General features: G+C 43.0%; 1 protein-coding gene across 2 annotated transcripts in view; it reads left to right on the top strand.

Annotated features, from left to right (window-relative positions):
- The window catches only part of RABGAP1 (RAB GTPase activating protein 1), a 57749-nt gene extending 44993 nt beyond the window's left edge, over nucleotides 1-12756 (top strand). For both annotated transcript variants that reach the window (XM_065035453.1, XM_005512991.3), the window contains exons 18-26: nucleotides 368-409; nucleotides 723-851; nucleotides 4868-4960; nucleotides 5297-5407; nucleotides 7967-8071; nucleotides 8534-8617; nucleotides 9444-9515; nucleotides 10025-10222; nucleotides 11022-12756. In XM_065035453.1, coding sequence (XP_064891525.1) covers nucleotides 368-409; nucleotides 723-851; nucleotides 4868-4960; nucleotides 5297-5407; nucleotides 7967-8071; nucleotides 8534-8617; nucleotides 9444-9515; nucleotides 10025-10222; nucleotides 11022-11144 — 957 coding nt within the window. In that variant the 3' untranslated portion in view covers nucleotides 11145-12756. The remainder of the gene's footprint in view (nucleotides 1-367; nucleotides 410-722; nucleotides 852-4867; nucleotides 4961-5296; nucleotides 5408-7966; nucleotides 8072-8533; nucleotides 8618-9443; nucleotides 9516-10024; nucleotides 10223-11021) is intronic.

The following is a 12756-nucleotide window of genomic DNA, read 5'->3' as shown; positions in this document are numbered from 1 at the left end:
ATTGTTGCATTTGAAGTTTCTGTATGAAAATGATCTTGAGCTAACCAGCTAGTCCTGAAAAAAATGAAATACAGTATACAACAGTGCCTTCATCATTTCAGAGTTTCAAATGGCTAAGAAGATACTAAACCCCGTGTTGAAACACTGTTCTCACTATTTATAATGGCTGTCCGGTAAAAGATATTTTCCAAATTGTTTGCAAAGTCCTTCTCCGGGCCTTTGATTTAATATAGTATCTGGTTACACTTGTATCCCCGTTCTTCTTTTCACAGAAACCACACAAACAACAAAACCCACTAACTAAATTAATATCTAGGCTTGTAAATACTGAGAAATTAATTTATCTTGTCATTGTTTTTCTCTCCAGGGAATAAGTGTTATCTTCAATGTTGCCCTGGGATTGTTAAAAGTGAGTATCCAGCGTTACATTGTGTTTTCTGCACAGTATAAAAAATTAAGGTGCCCGTCACAAAAATATGGCGCTGTTTCTCGAAGAGCGAGCAGGCTCTGTGTGGCACGTGCCGGTGCCTGGGCCGCCTGCGCCGCATGGGCCTCGGGTGCCGGGAAATGGGAGGTTGCAGAAATAACCACTGTTTGCAGAAGGCTAAAAAGTAGTTGTGTTCTCGGAGCGTTACAAACCTCTCGTGCCTTTATTGTCCCTGGGAATTCAGTAATTGTACAAAATCTGCTTTGCAGTTACTGGTTTTCTTTCTTGTCTGCAGACCACCAAGGATGATTTGTTACTGACTGACTTTGAAGGGGCTTTAAAATTCTTCCGCGTGCAGCTGCCCAAGAGGTATCGCTCAGAAGAAAACGCCAAAAAGCTGATGGAATTAGCGTGTAATATGAAGGTAAAGATGTGATGGCAACTGCAGTCGTATATTGAATGGGCACAGTTTCTGTCTCCATATGTAACCGCAACTCTCCTGTCCAGATGCAAATGCCTTGCAGGTGCTTTGCAGTGGAACAGTAAAGCCCTGAGATTCTCAGAGTGATACGAGCCCACCTGGAGAACTCAAAACCAGCAGCAATATGCATTGCTACCGAAAATCAAACTGCTTCAAAGAAAAATCTTAAATGACTAATGGCGCTAATATAAAATAATTGCAGCCATCTCTGCAGCTCTTTGATGAAATCTTTCTCCAGTAGTAGCTGCAAACAGGCGGTGGTACCTTTCAAAAAGAGGTAGTGGGGCAGTTTCATTTGAAACAGAATGTCATGTTTCAGACAGAATATGTTTGGTATTTTTTAATCGTGAGTGCACGTGATGTTTATGTGCTGCAATAGGGAGCTCATTGAAATGCACTCTTGGATTTACAGATCTGGGGAGATGGAGGAAAACCATTTGGCATTTAAAATTCCTTACAAGTCAAGCTAGGGAAATAACCTTGAAGTTTATGTATTCCCTGTGTGAGGTTTGGATTTGTCATATTTTATGGTGGAGGATGTATTCTGCTTTCTTAAAAAGTGTTTTAAGTTACCTGTTCACGACTGTTTCACTTGTTCTCTAGGTCGCTGACAGTAACAGGTTAATCTGGTGTGACCTTAGTAGCCTAAAGAGAGTCTGCTTCCTAGGAAACTGAACAAAGCGCTGCCTGAGTTTATGTGGTCTGGAGCTGCCACAGTTAGCTCAAGTTTTTGAACAGTGTGAAGAGCGTTGTTTTTCGTGAGGTTTGCAGCGTTGGCGTCTGGCTGTTCCTTTGCTGCGGGCATGGAGCGCAGAGCTGCTGGTTGGAGGCCGAGCCCTGACGCTGCGTCCGGCGTTTGCTGTGCAGATGTTTGCGAGGGCGAATGCTCTGCACGCACCGGCCGTGTCTGCGGGGTGTCGGGAGGCGGGCGGGCTCACCCAGAGCGTTGTTTCATGTGGTCATCGCAGCTGCTGGGCCTCTCCACGAGTCATTGGTTAACTGTTCAGACAGTCGCTGTTTAGGAAATACTGATGATAATTGGACTTCTGTAGCAGAAACCATGTGTCACAGTCAAATGTCATTTGGTCCTTCCAGGAGCCTTCTTTAGACAGAGAAGAGGCAGAGGAGCGGAGTTTGGTGCGTGCTGCAGGCTGGGGGGATGCTGTCCCAGAAAGGAATTAACCTCAGTGATTTCTGTTTTCTTAATAGAACTTATTCAGGGAGCTCTGTGCATTCTCCTTTATGTCTGAACTACTGAGGTAAACAGAGGAGCTTTTTTGCTTGATTGTGGGTTGTTGTTTTAGATTTCAATATCCCTTTAAGCTCTATTTTTTAAGTATAACTGTGTGAAATAAAAGCTGTAGCCTTTGACATTCAGACTTTAGCTAGATATAGCAATATTGCATGGCCTCACAACTGAGAGTCAATTGCTTTTATAATCAGTAAATATTGTAACTAAAGCTTTATGTGGGCACTTTGGAGTAAGCCCTTAAAGTGAAATTTAATAAAAGAGTGACAGGAAGTTATTATTTCCTCTTTATAGTTGTATTGATTGAATTCTAACATGTAACCTTGATCATTTGGTTTGTGTATTTTGAGGAAGCCGAGATTCTTTCTTTACAGTTTCACGTAGATTAATTTTTAGCCAAATAGACTGGTGTTTCTCAAAGTATCCTTGTTGCCTAAAGTTCACTAGGGGAATTCTTTGTAGCATCAGTTCACAGTTGCACAACTTCCCTACTATGTTGACGTTAAGGACTCCTGGTGCAGTAGCAGCTCACATAGCAGCATTCTGTGTAGAGTTCAAGCATGTCTTCTATGATACGAGTGTAGAAATTACGGAATACTCAAGAGCACAGTGAGCTATTGTAGCTCTCCAATGATGTGGTGTTAGCCGCAGGTAAGACATTGCATGTGCATCTGGTTAAGACTGTGTGTAATGAGTGCGTTTGCCTCTCATTTGCCAGTAGAAACTTGTTCCTATTCCCAGTCTGCCAGGATTCCCTGTGTGCCCGGCGCTGTGGGGAGGGTTAAAGCAGCAAGGGCGAGGGTGTCGGTGGAGCTGGGGGATGAGATGGCAGGTTGTGCAGAGCCAGCCTGTGTCACAGCTGCGTGTGATGCTCCGATGGCAGGAGTGCTGCACATAATTGCTTCCTTTGACCTAAAATAGGAGTCCTTTGCTGTCAGGAGAAATCTCCGGCTCTGTATCTGGAAGTGCTTTTGAGCAGAAAAGGGCCTGATGTCAGAATAAATCATTTATAGGAAGGGAGAAGTAGCCTGGCTAAGGCACGGTGATTACAGCAGCATTCTGCTGGAAAGGAGGTCAGTGAATGAGCAGCTTGAGACAACACTGGAGTCTTAAAGTCACCCCTCGGTGCTGCAGTCAATGGTGCCAGAGCTACCGCTGCCTCCCTGCCGGGGCTGCGCTGCTCGGCCTGCCCTGTGTCACCGTGCAGGGCCCAGGGCACGCGTCCCTCTGCGCCCCCAGAGCGGGGGGCAGGAGCAGATCTTCGCAGCATCACCTCATTATTGGCATCTAGAGGTGAAACTGGTTTAATGCACGCAGAAAAATGGAAGATGAAAATCCAGTGGTGTGTCTGCCTTCCTTTCTTCTCACATGATGGATGCCTCTCAAGATGTAACCTTTAGATAGCTTGAGATTTGGCATATGAAACCCAAGAATTTGGGTCAGTGCAGTGAAATAACTGAAGATATTGGCTTCATTGTCAGTGAAGGGTTAATACTCTGCGCATTTGGCTGGAGTGCTTAGTAAGAATAACTTGAGCAGTTGGGATGTGGCTGGAGTGACTCCAATTAAATGGGCTGGTAGCTCCAAAAGTCAGCTGGAGTACAGGAAATGTTTCTGTGCAGCCCTCGCTAGAGGGAGCTGAGCTACCAGTTCATTTCAAGTAAGCTGGTAGTGATAAAACCAGGGAGAAACTAAACATGGTTTCCATTCTGCCTGTCATTTATGCTTGTAAAATTAGTTTAACATGTTTCTTAGACGAGACTTCTTTAGAGAGGAAAACATAGACATAGCCTTTTAATTTACATGGTTTACTGAAATAATAATAAAGGTTCAGCAGCAACTTGTAATGCTAGCGATTTAATTTAGATGGCTACTAACTTGCATGTGAAATGTTCACAGTGGTCTTGGCATGATCCGTGTTGCTGAACCACTGTAGCACCTGGCACAGGTGACCCCAGGAGAGATGCCGATTGGGATCTGTTAGAGGTTGTGTTCTCCATCCCTGTAGGACTCGAACACTGCACAAAATAGTGAGTTCCGTTTCTCTCCCTTCTCACAGAAGGGAAACTGGCACCCTGAGAGAGTCACATTCCTAGTGGTGTGTGTGTGTCAGAGCTGAGGACAAGGTTCCAGCCTCTCGGGCCGGAGCAGACGTGCCTCGGGGCTGCCGCTGCTCAGACACCTCGGCAGCGCTGGGACTGGGCTGTTGTCTGCCAAGCTTGAGTGACACTGGCAGAAATGTCAGCTGAGCCTGCACTTGCCCTTTCAGCATTTGCAGTCTCATGTAAACCAAACACTTCTGCGTGATGATGAATGTTACAGCTGGAGAAACCTCAGCATCATGCTAGTTCAAAAATAAAACACGTCCTGTGGGTTTCGAGGCAGGCGGTGACACTGAGCCGCTGTGGTATGTGGAGCATCAAATAGCTGCGTGCACCAAGGAGAACTCGGGTAGGATGCTCCTGTGGATGCCTTTCAGAAACTATCCCGTGTTCCACAAAAGGATAAGAGGAATGGATGCTTCTGGCATTGTATAGAGGGGAATGGAATTTTTGACCATGTCTAATGGTTTGATACTCAAAACTGAATGAAGGTAATAGCTGTGTTTTGTAGAAGGCAGGAGCTGCCTAAAGCTTGTACCATAACCCTTTGCAAATTGTGTTCTTTTATTGATGTTCTGGGCAGGAACTAATGGGCTGCTTTTATTTAGATTAGCCAGAAGAAGCTGAAGAAATATGAAAAGGAATATCATACCATGAGAGAGCAGCAAGCTCAACAGGAGGATCCAATCGAAAGATGTGAGGTAATGCTTCCCTGCTCCAGCCTGATGTCACACACGGTACCTGCAGGAAATTCCTGCTTTGACTCCTTTTTCTTTGAGGTGTTTTCTTTATCTTGTGCCCCAATTGCACACTACAGGGGAATCTGCTCTTATACATGAACATGAAGTGAATCTCTCTATATTGGCAATGTTCATCGGTTGTTTTGGGCCCACCTTCACAGTTTAAAAAGAAATAGTATCAATTTATATTTGGGCATATACAACTGTGCGTATTTGTGCTTGGGCACAGTAAGCATTGTGTTTTATAGACAAACAGCTGGGAAAACCTTTTTTCTTGATTAATTTTGTTTCCCACAGCGTGAGAACCGGCGCCTGCAAGAAGCAAACATGAGGCTTGAGCAAGAAAATGACGATCTCGCACACGAACTGGTGACCAGCAAGATTGCTCTGCGAAAAGATTTAGACAATGTAAGACGTGTCTTGATGCTGTCTAGTGGAGACGGGGCACTTAGGGCTCATTCCTCATTCCTCCTCTCACTGGAGAGGAGACACACAAAGTAGTTTTTATCTGGGTGGGACAGGACTCTGCAGACTGATGATATATAGGCCTGTGTCAGCAGTCCATGGGAAATGGGGCTGGGGACCGAAAGCATCTGGAGTCATTTGAGGGAGAGGAGAGGGTCTGAGCCTGTACCTGAGCAGTTGCTTTCTTCTCTCTATTAAAGTCTAGCAGCAGCTGAGTCAAGTCTTTGAATCGTCACAGAGATGATGACGTGGATGCTGTATTCTGTTTTCCTTTAGCTGGTATTCTTATGAATAAGATTTCGCAGCAGACAGGGTTTGCCATGTGCCTAATAAACCTGAGAGTCTGAGTCTGTCTGTGGAATCAGATTCTCAGGTACCTTATGCAGCTCCGAAAATGTTTTTGTGGTTTCCACTTGGCTTGTTGGAATCTGCCCCTGTGAACTCATCATCCTGGGTTGTTTCCCATAAGAGGAGGGCTCTCAGGAGGAAACGTTGGGTTGTCTTTGTGTTACAAGATTATTTTTTAAGCTTACTGTCCCGTTCCCTTCTTTACATATTCATGTTTGGGAGATCTAATTGGATATGCCTTTTATTTCACAGGGCGTGCAGAGACAGAAAGATACCGGCATTTCTAGTGCTGGTGGTAGGCTAGAACGCATTTAGTCTGCCTGCTTGGGGAGATGAGGGGAAGAGTTCAAGTGCTCATGTTTTACCATTCTTGTTCTGTACCAAGATAAGTGCATTTCTGAAATCTCAAAGGAAAATGACTTTTGAAAATCATACAGTGCAGGATTTGACAGGCTTCAAAACATTTCGGCTTATCTGCTTCAGAGAATTCAAGGTTTCCCACGGTCTCCTGGAAACCTGCTGTTGGAAAAACATTCACAGTAAATGTTGATGCTAATGGGTGAATGTTGCTCTTAATGAGGTTGGGTTTGACTTTCGGGTTTATTACATCTGCTGCTCTTTAGTGTTAAAACCTGTGAATCATAGCGGTATGTTCTAGAAGCAGGTTTTACACAGCATTGGTATGTTCACTTCTGTTCCCTTGGCCTTTCCAGTTCATTAAAGCCAGCTCTGCGAGGCTGTGCCGACTGCACCCGCGTGGACTCCAGCAAACACGTACCGAAGCAGCTTTTTGTGTCAGCTCTGAACTGTTGTTTGTGGCTGCTTGAGCCTGTGAGACACAGTTGTGCTCTTACATTGATTTGTTTAAATGGAGAGCTGATTAAGCAAAATCTTTGAGGTACCTCATTAGATACACAATAGTCGTGCCTTCAAAGATGGTAAATGATGTTGGCAGCGTTTGGGTTATCTGCAGGAGAAGATGGGTAGGTTTGATCCTACTTTAGGACCCTGATTAATTCTTCTAATTGGATCCTGAAATGATAAGTTTCATTCTACTAGCCAGATGTCCTGAAAGAAAAGTACCAAAGGACACTGTTCAACACACCTTTTCTCATACCTTCATGGCATCTCTGAAATCTTGCAGCCCAAAAGATCAAAGCAAAGCATTTGGAAATACAAGAATTTCCTTAATATTCTTTGCACTAGACCAGAAAATAGGCTTCATTTTTCTACTGTTGTTGGACTCTCACATCCCAGTTTTCTTTAGCTTTAAAACAGCTTAAAAACCATGTATAATGAAAAGGTGTTCTCTTTGCCTTCCGTTTTAAAGGATCAGCAGGACTTTAAGGGACTAAAATTCACTTTTTGATTTGCTCCCTTTGAAGGGAATTGGTACAGCTCCTTTCTGCAGATTTTATATATCAGTTGAGTTATTGATCTATTTTTATGTAGAACTGGCACACCTATTGGGAAGTGCTGCATTGCTGTGTGTAAGATAGGAAAAGGTGTCTTGTCTTTGCAGAGAGAGTTTTCAGTGCTTTATAAAGAGCCAAAGATTTTCAATGATACCTCTTGACCCAAAAACTGCAGTGAAAAAGGATTGCACGGCTTCTGGTGGGCCATCTCTTTTCTTCGAGGGGGCTCGGACTCAGTGTTTGCTCTGGCAGCTCTCTCTTCTTGCAGTTTTTTCTGGGTGACATAACAAAGATGGTCTCACATCCACTGGTAGGTGTCATAGAATTCTGGGGGTTTTTAACATGTTCTAGAGGTGGTTTTCATTTCATTTGCAAATTAAATATAGGCCTAAGCTGGTTATAGTCATTTATCCATCTTGCACATTGTGATGTTGTCTTCAAAATGCACTGGTCAACTTCCAGTCTGGATGAGAGAACAAAACTGATTTCTGTTACTGGATTTCTTTGGAGCGATCTCTGCTGCAGTTCTGCTAAAACTAATCACTGAATTCAAGGAGTTTTGGAGCGCTGAAGTGTAGCGGTAATATTTAGAGAAATAGTTTTCAGAATGAAGTTTTATTATTATTAACAATGAACAGACCCTTTTTACTAAGGATGAAAAGAATGTGGACTTGGCTGTGTCCTGGCAGCGTTGGCACAGCCAGGAAGCCTCTGCTCAGTGCTGTGCTCTGTGTTCCAGGCGGAGGAGAAGGCAGATGCTCTGAATAAGGAGCTGCTAATGACCAAACAGAAGCTGATTGATGCAGAAGAAGAAAAGAGGCGCCTAGAAGAAGAATCAGCTCAGGTTTGAGGCTTTTCTGTCGTTTTCACGCTGCTGTGCAGTGCAGAAATTTAAAAAAACCAAAAAGGTGACAAGTGTGGGAAGGGCTTAATGCTCTAAGTCATGCTTGTCCCTCCTCTGGAGTGTAAAGCACGTCAGCAAAGAAGAATTCTTCACTTTCCTGCCAGGTGCTTCATAGGGTAGTGAACTTCTGACTCTAAATCACGAAGGCGCAGGCTGTGCCAGAGACGGCCGCACACAGAGGCGGTGCAGGCCTTGGGCTGTCAGCACCGGCTTTTAATACTTGCTTCTGTTAGGTACTCAGGGTTTTCTTCTTTGGTGTGGCCACCAAAGTCCAGGTTTGCCTTGTCTGCGTGGAGCTGAGCTGGACGGGTGTTCCTGGGTAGAGCAGAGCAGTGAAGGAGGAAATACCACCTGCTTATTTATCACACGGTACAAATAACCAACCTCTTTTTTTTTCTGCAGCTCAAGGAAATGTGTCGCAGGGAACTAGATAAGGCGGAGTCAGAAATCAAAAAGAACAGCTCTATTATTGGTGACTACAAACAGGCAAGTACAACTTAATGATGATGTGGTTTGCTATCAAACCGCAAAACTTTCTCAGGTATTTCAGGTGATTTCTGGAAATAAATGTAATCTGCACCATGCATTTGAGGAGACATTTTAGCTGTTTTAAATGGGAAGTTTGGGTTTGGTTTTGTATTTTCTTTTGCCAAGACCCTGAGGCTTGGTGGTCAGTTCTGTTTGCCCCTGATGTGGGTATTTGTGGTCCTCAGTCAGCACAGCCTGACGCTGTTCAAATGGCTCTTGGGTATCAAAGGTTCACCTCGCTCTCTCCCAGCTTCCCTTCCTCCAACAAATGGTAACTGCACTTCCGAAATTAAAAAGATGCCTTTTTCCTTTCAAAGATTTTGTTTGGGAATTTAAACTCCTGATCATAAGATATCAAGGGAGCATATTCATGTATCTTTTTAGTGGGCCAATAACCTTCAAATCATTGTGAAGTCTGCATCGCACAGATCTCGAGGAATGAGCTGGTGTTTCTCCTGCTCTGGCTGTCTTGCCTCGTTCATTTATCCCAAAGGCAACAAAAAGAGCCGTGCTATTCCTAACCTTTTCTGGCTCCTTTAGTAAGACCAAACTGCTAATAAATTATGTTGAAACTGCATCTTTTCCTCCAGGCATAGAAGAATATGTAGAGAATGAGAATATGTACAATGAGAGAACTTAATGCAGCAGCCCAATTTTCCTGGCTTTCTAAGAGCCCTCAGACTATCTATGTTAATATTCCTGTAGCATTTATTTGTGCTTTAGCATTCATTTGGGAGGAAATTTGCATTTATAAATGGTCTGGTAACATAATTTTGCTTGTCAGATTTGTTCCCAGCTGAGCGAGCGACTGGAAAAACAACAAACCGCAAATAAAGCTGAAATTGAGAAAATACGGGTAAGAGACCAAACAGATCCACAGTCTACAATGTTTTAATATCTTAGCAAAATAAGACTAGAAGGAACATTACTGAAATGGCAGCTAAAAGAGTTCATTACTGACTTACAGTTTTGGAAAGAAGGATATATGTCAGTTCTCCCATGCTATATCTGTTAGATACTAATCTTCATGCTGGGCAATAACAACTCTTAAATTTTGAGGGGTTTTCTTTTCCGGAGGAGATTTCTCTGACTGTCTCTTACCATAAAGTAACATGTAGGCAGTACAGAGTCCATTATTGTAGTGATACAGTTTTACCAAAACTACATCAGTGTTTTCCAGAGCCCATAAATGTGGGGGTGGCAGGAGTTGCTGCTTGGCTGTGCTTCCCCAAAAGTACCTGAGTTTGGAAGTCATTAGTGGTCCCTCTCACGTTGTGCTGCTCTTGCAGAGCAGAGGCAGGAAAAGGCTTTGATCATATGGGCAGCACTTCACCGCGAGCATTCACAATCAGGTGTTTACTTTAGCAAAAAGTGGATGACTGCGAGCACTGCCGGGAGTTCTTCAATAAAGAAGGCCGTGTGAAGGTTGCCAGTGCTGCCAAGGACGGTTCAGATGAGGACACGGATGAGGAGAAGGAAACGCTGAAAAACCAGCTGAGAGAAATGGAGCTCGAGCTGGCCCAGACCAAGCTGCAGCTTGTGGAGGCGGAATGTAAAATACAGGTAATGCTTTGGAGGTTCATTTTGGGGTGTGTGTGGTGTGTCTGCATTCCTAGAGAAAGATGTGTGGTGTAGAGGGATTGGAAGAGATCCCGTTGGTTGAAATTGTAACCTGCTATTTCCTGCACGGGTTATTTAACCAAACATTGGGTCTGGAACTGGTGCATGCAGACAAAATAATTGAAACCGCATGAACCGTATTTACCAGCTTCTGCAGCTCCCAGACATCTGCCTGGCTGCAGTGCAGACTTACTGACGGATCTGCTGCAACTTCTTGGAAGAAATCCAGGCTCTGACAAAGTACTGAATCATGCATTTCTTTATCTCACAATTGATGGGAAGTGAAGAAGTAACATGTGACAAATGTTAGACATGTTTCTTAAAACATGATTGGAAAGCACTCCAGGTATTTGAGGTATTTGTGTAAAATGTGACAACGTTGTTCTTTTAGCTGAAAACCGGTATGTCGGTGCTGCTTGTTCACAGAAAGGTAAAAATGAGTTGGTAGGAAGTTCACTTCCTGTGGGAACAGCTCCTTCTAAGATGGGAAGGAATTAAAGGGCTTGATGTACTAAAGAAAGCCGAATGTTTCACTGAGGGCAATGACATGGCTTGTTTTGCTTTTCAAAGCTGTTTTTTTTTCTTCATCAGCTTGTTGTGCTACTTTTAATTTATGTAAGACTTGTTTAACTTCTAAATTGGCCAAGAGATTGTAGATGTCCTAGAGCCTTCTAAGTTTAACCTATATAACCTTGTGCTGCGAATACGTAACAAATTAATGAAATGACTCTTGTGTCTGCAGGATTTGGAGCACCATTTGGGTCTGGCTTTGAATGAAGTACAAGCTGCAAAGAAAACGTGGTTCAACAGAACAATAAGCTCTATAAAAACAGTGACTGGAGTCCAAGGAAAAGAGACTTGCTGAAAAGCAGTTCTGTCAAACTCACCTTCTTAACACAACACCTTTTGTTGCCTTCCTTGGCCAGATGTTTAATTCTGTGACATGAGAGGACCAGAATGTAAATAAAATAGAAACACAGCATGTCAGGATTTCATTAGGTCAGTGATAAAGAGGATGGAAACACGAGAGAGGTTTTATTGCTAGACATGGGATCTTCATACTACTGATATTTACCAGGTGATGTAGCTAGATGGAAGCTCTTCAGAGAAACACTCCATTCTGCCGTCTGGCTGGAGGCTTTTCACAGACTAGGTACGAGAACTTACCAAACCCTAATTGTTAAGTTTACATATGATAGGTTTTTTTACAGTTATAACCTTTTTTAATATTTTATTTGAAAGGAAAAGTGTCACTAACAAAGTTAAAAAAAAAAAAAAAGAAAAAAAAAGAAAAAAAAAAGGAAAAAAGAAAAAGCAAACAACAAAAAACCAACTCTAGCAAGAACTACTACAGCAGTGCCAGCGAGCAGTCCCCAGAGGTAGGATATGGAGAGTAGGAGGTGACATGTTTTGCTTTGTGAATGGGGATGATTTCAGCATTCCTGTCGAGCAACCCCACTTTTAGTAGACGCAGCATCCATCTCTCTGTGTTTGGCATCTCTTTCTGTTACTAATCAATTCTATGCAACTCCAGGCTTTTTTGGCATGGGCTGCCAATCAAATTCACCACCTGAGGCTGGAGACTTGTCGAAGTGCTAGACAAGAATAATCAGAATCCTGAGCAAATTTCCGTTTCACTTCTGTGTCATATTGTTTGATCCACATATCAAGAGCGTTAAAATCCCCAACACCGGGACTGCTATTAAGTACTAATGATGTGGATGGTCTGACATTTGAGTCTTTTTGTTTGTTTTTTGTCAGGTGTTTTGTTCTGTGGCGTGTGTTTGTTTTGGCGGGCTGTAGCAGGCCTTCTGGGAAGCTCTGCCAAAGCTTCCAGGATTTAGTTTTGCACATAGGTATGAATGGGACAAAGAAACAATAAACTGAGATACATACGAGGCAAAAATCACTGCGCGAGTGTAGCTGCGAGCATCGGTAGCTGTCCAACCGGCTCCCCTGGTAACATGTTCCAAGGTTGTGTAGGTCATTTTTCACGCTCGATGCAGTTGCACTAATAGGTGCTAAACGTGCTTGGATTTCTTATTCATTGGATTGTCTTGAGTTCTCACCAGAAAGCTGTAGAATGGAGTTTTGCACCTTGTAATTTTTTTAATTTATAATGGTTTGTGTTATGCTGAAGTATCTATTGCATCAGTGGATAAATTTTGTGTGCAGTGTGAGTATAAGCTGGTAACAATAAGAGGCACTGGTTTGTATATAAAGATATTTGGTTTATTTTGTATTTCTACCTTTTTCTTGTTTACTGTACTAATGCTAGCTAATGTACTCTGTAACTACGGAATAGAACATGCTATGTCCAAGCTTTTTCCTTAACTGCATACATTATCTCTATTGTTTAATACCAAAAAAAGAATACTGTAACTCCATCAATATTAGATGCGTGGACATTGTGGTAGCATAGTTGCAGTGTGTATACTTTATGAATTGAAATATAAACTAGTAAAATTGTATAACTA

This window comes from Columba livia, chromosome 19 (genome assembly GCF_036013475.1).
Source record: "Columba livia isolate bColLiv1 breed racing homer chromosome 19, bColLiv1.pat.W.v2, whole genome shotgun sequence".
Lineage (NCBI taxonomy): Eukaryota > Metazoa > Chordata > Aves > Columbiformes > Columbidae > Columba > Columba livia.
This window is presented reverse-complemented; position numbering and strand designations above follow the sequence as displayed.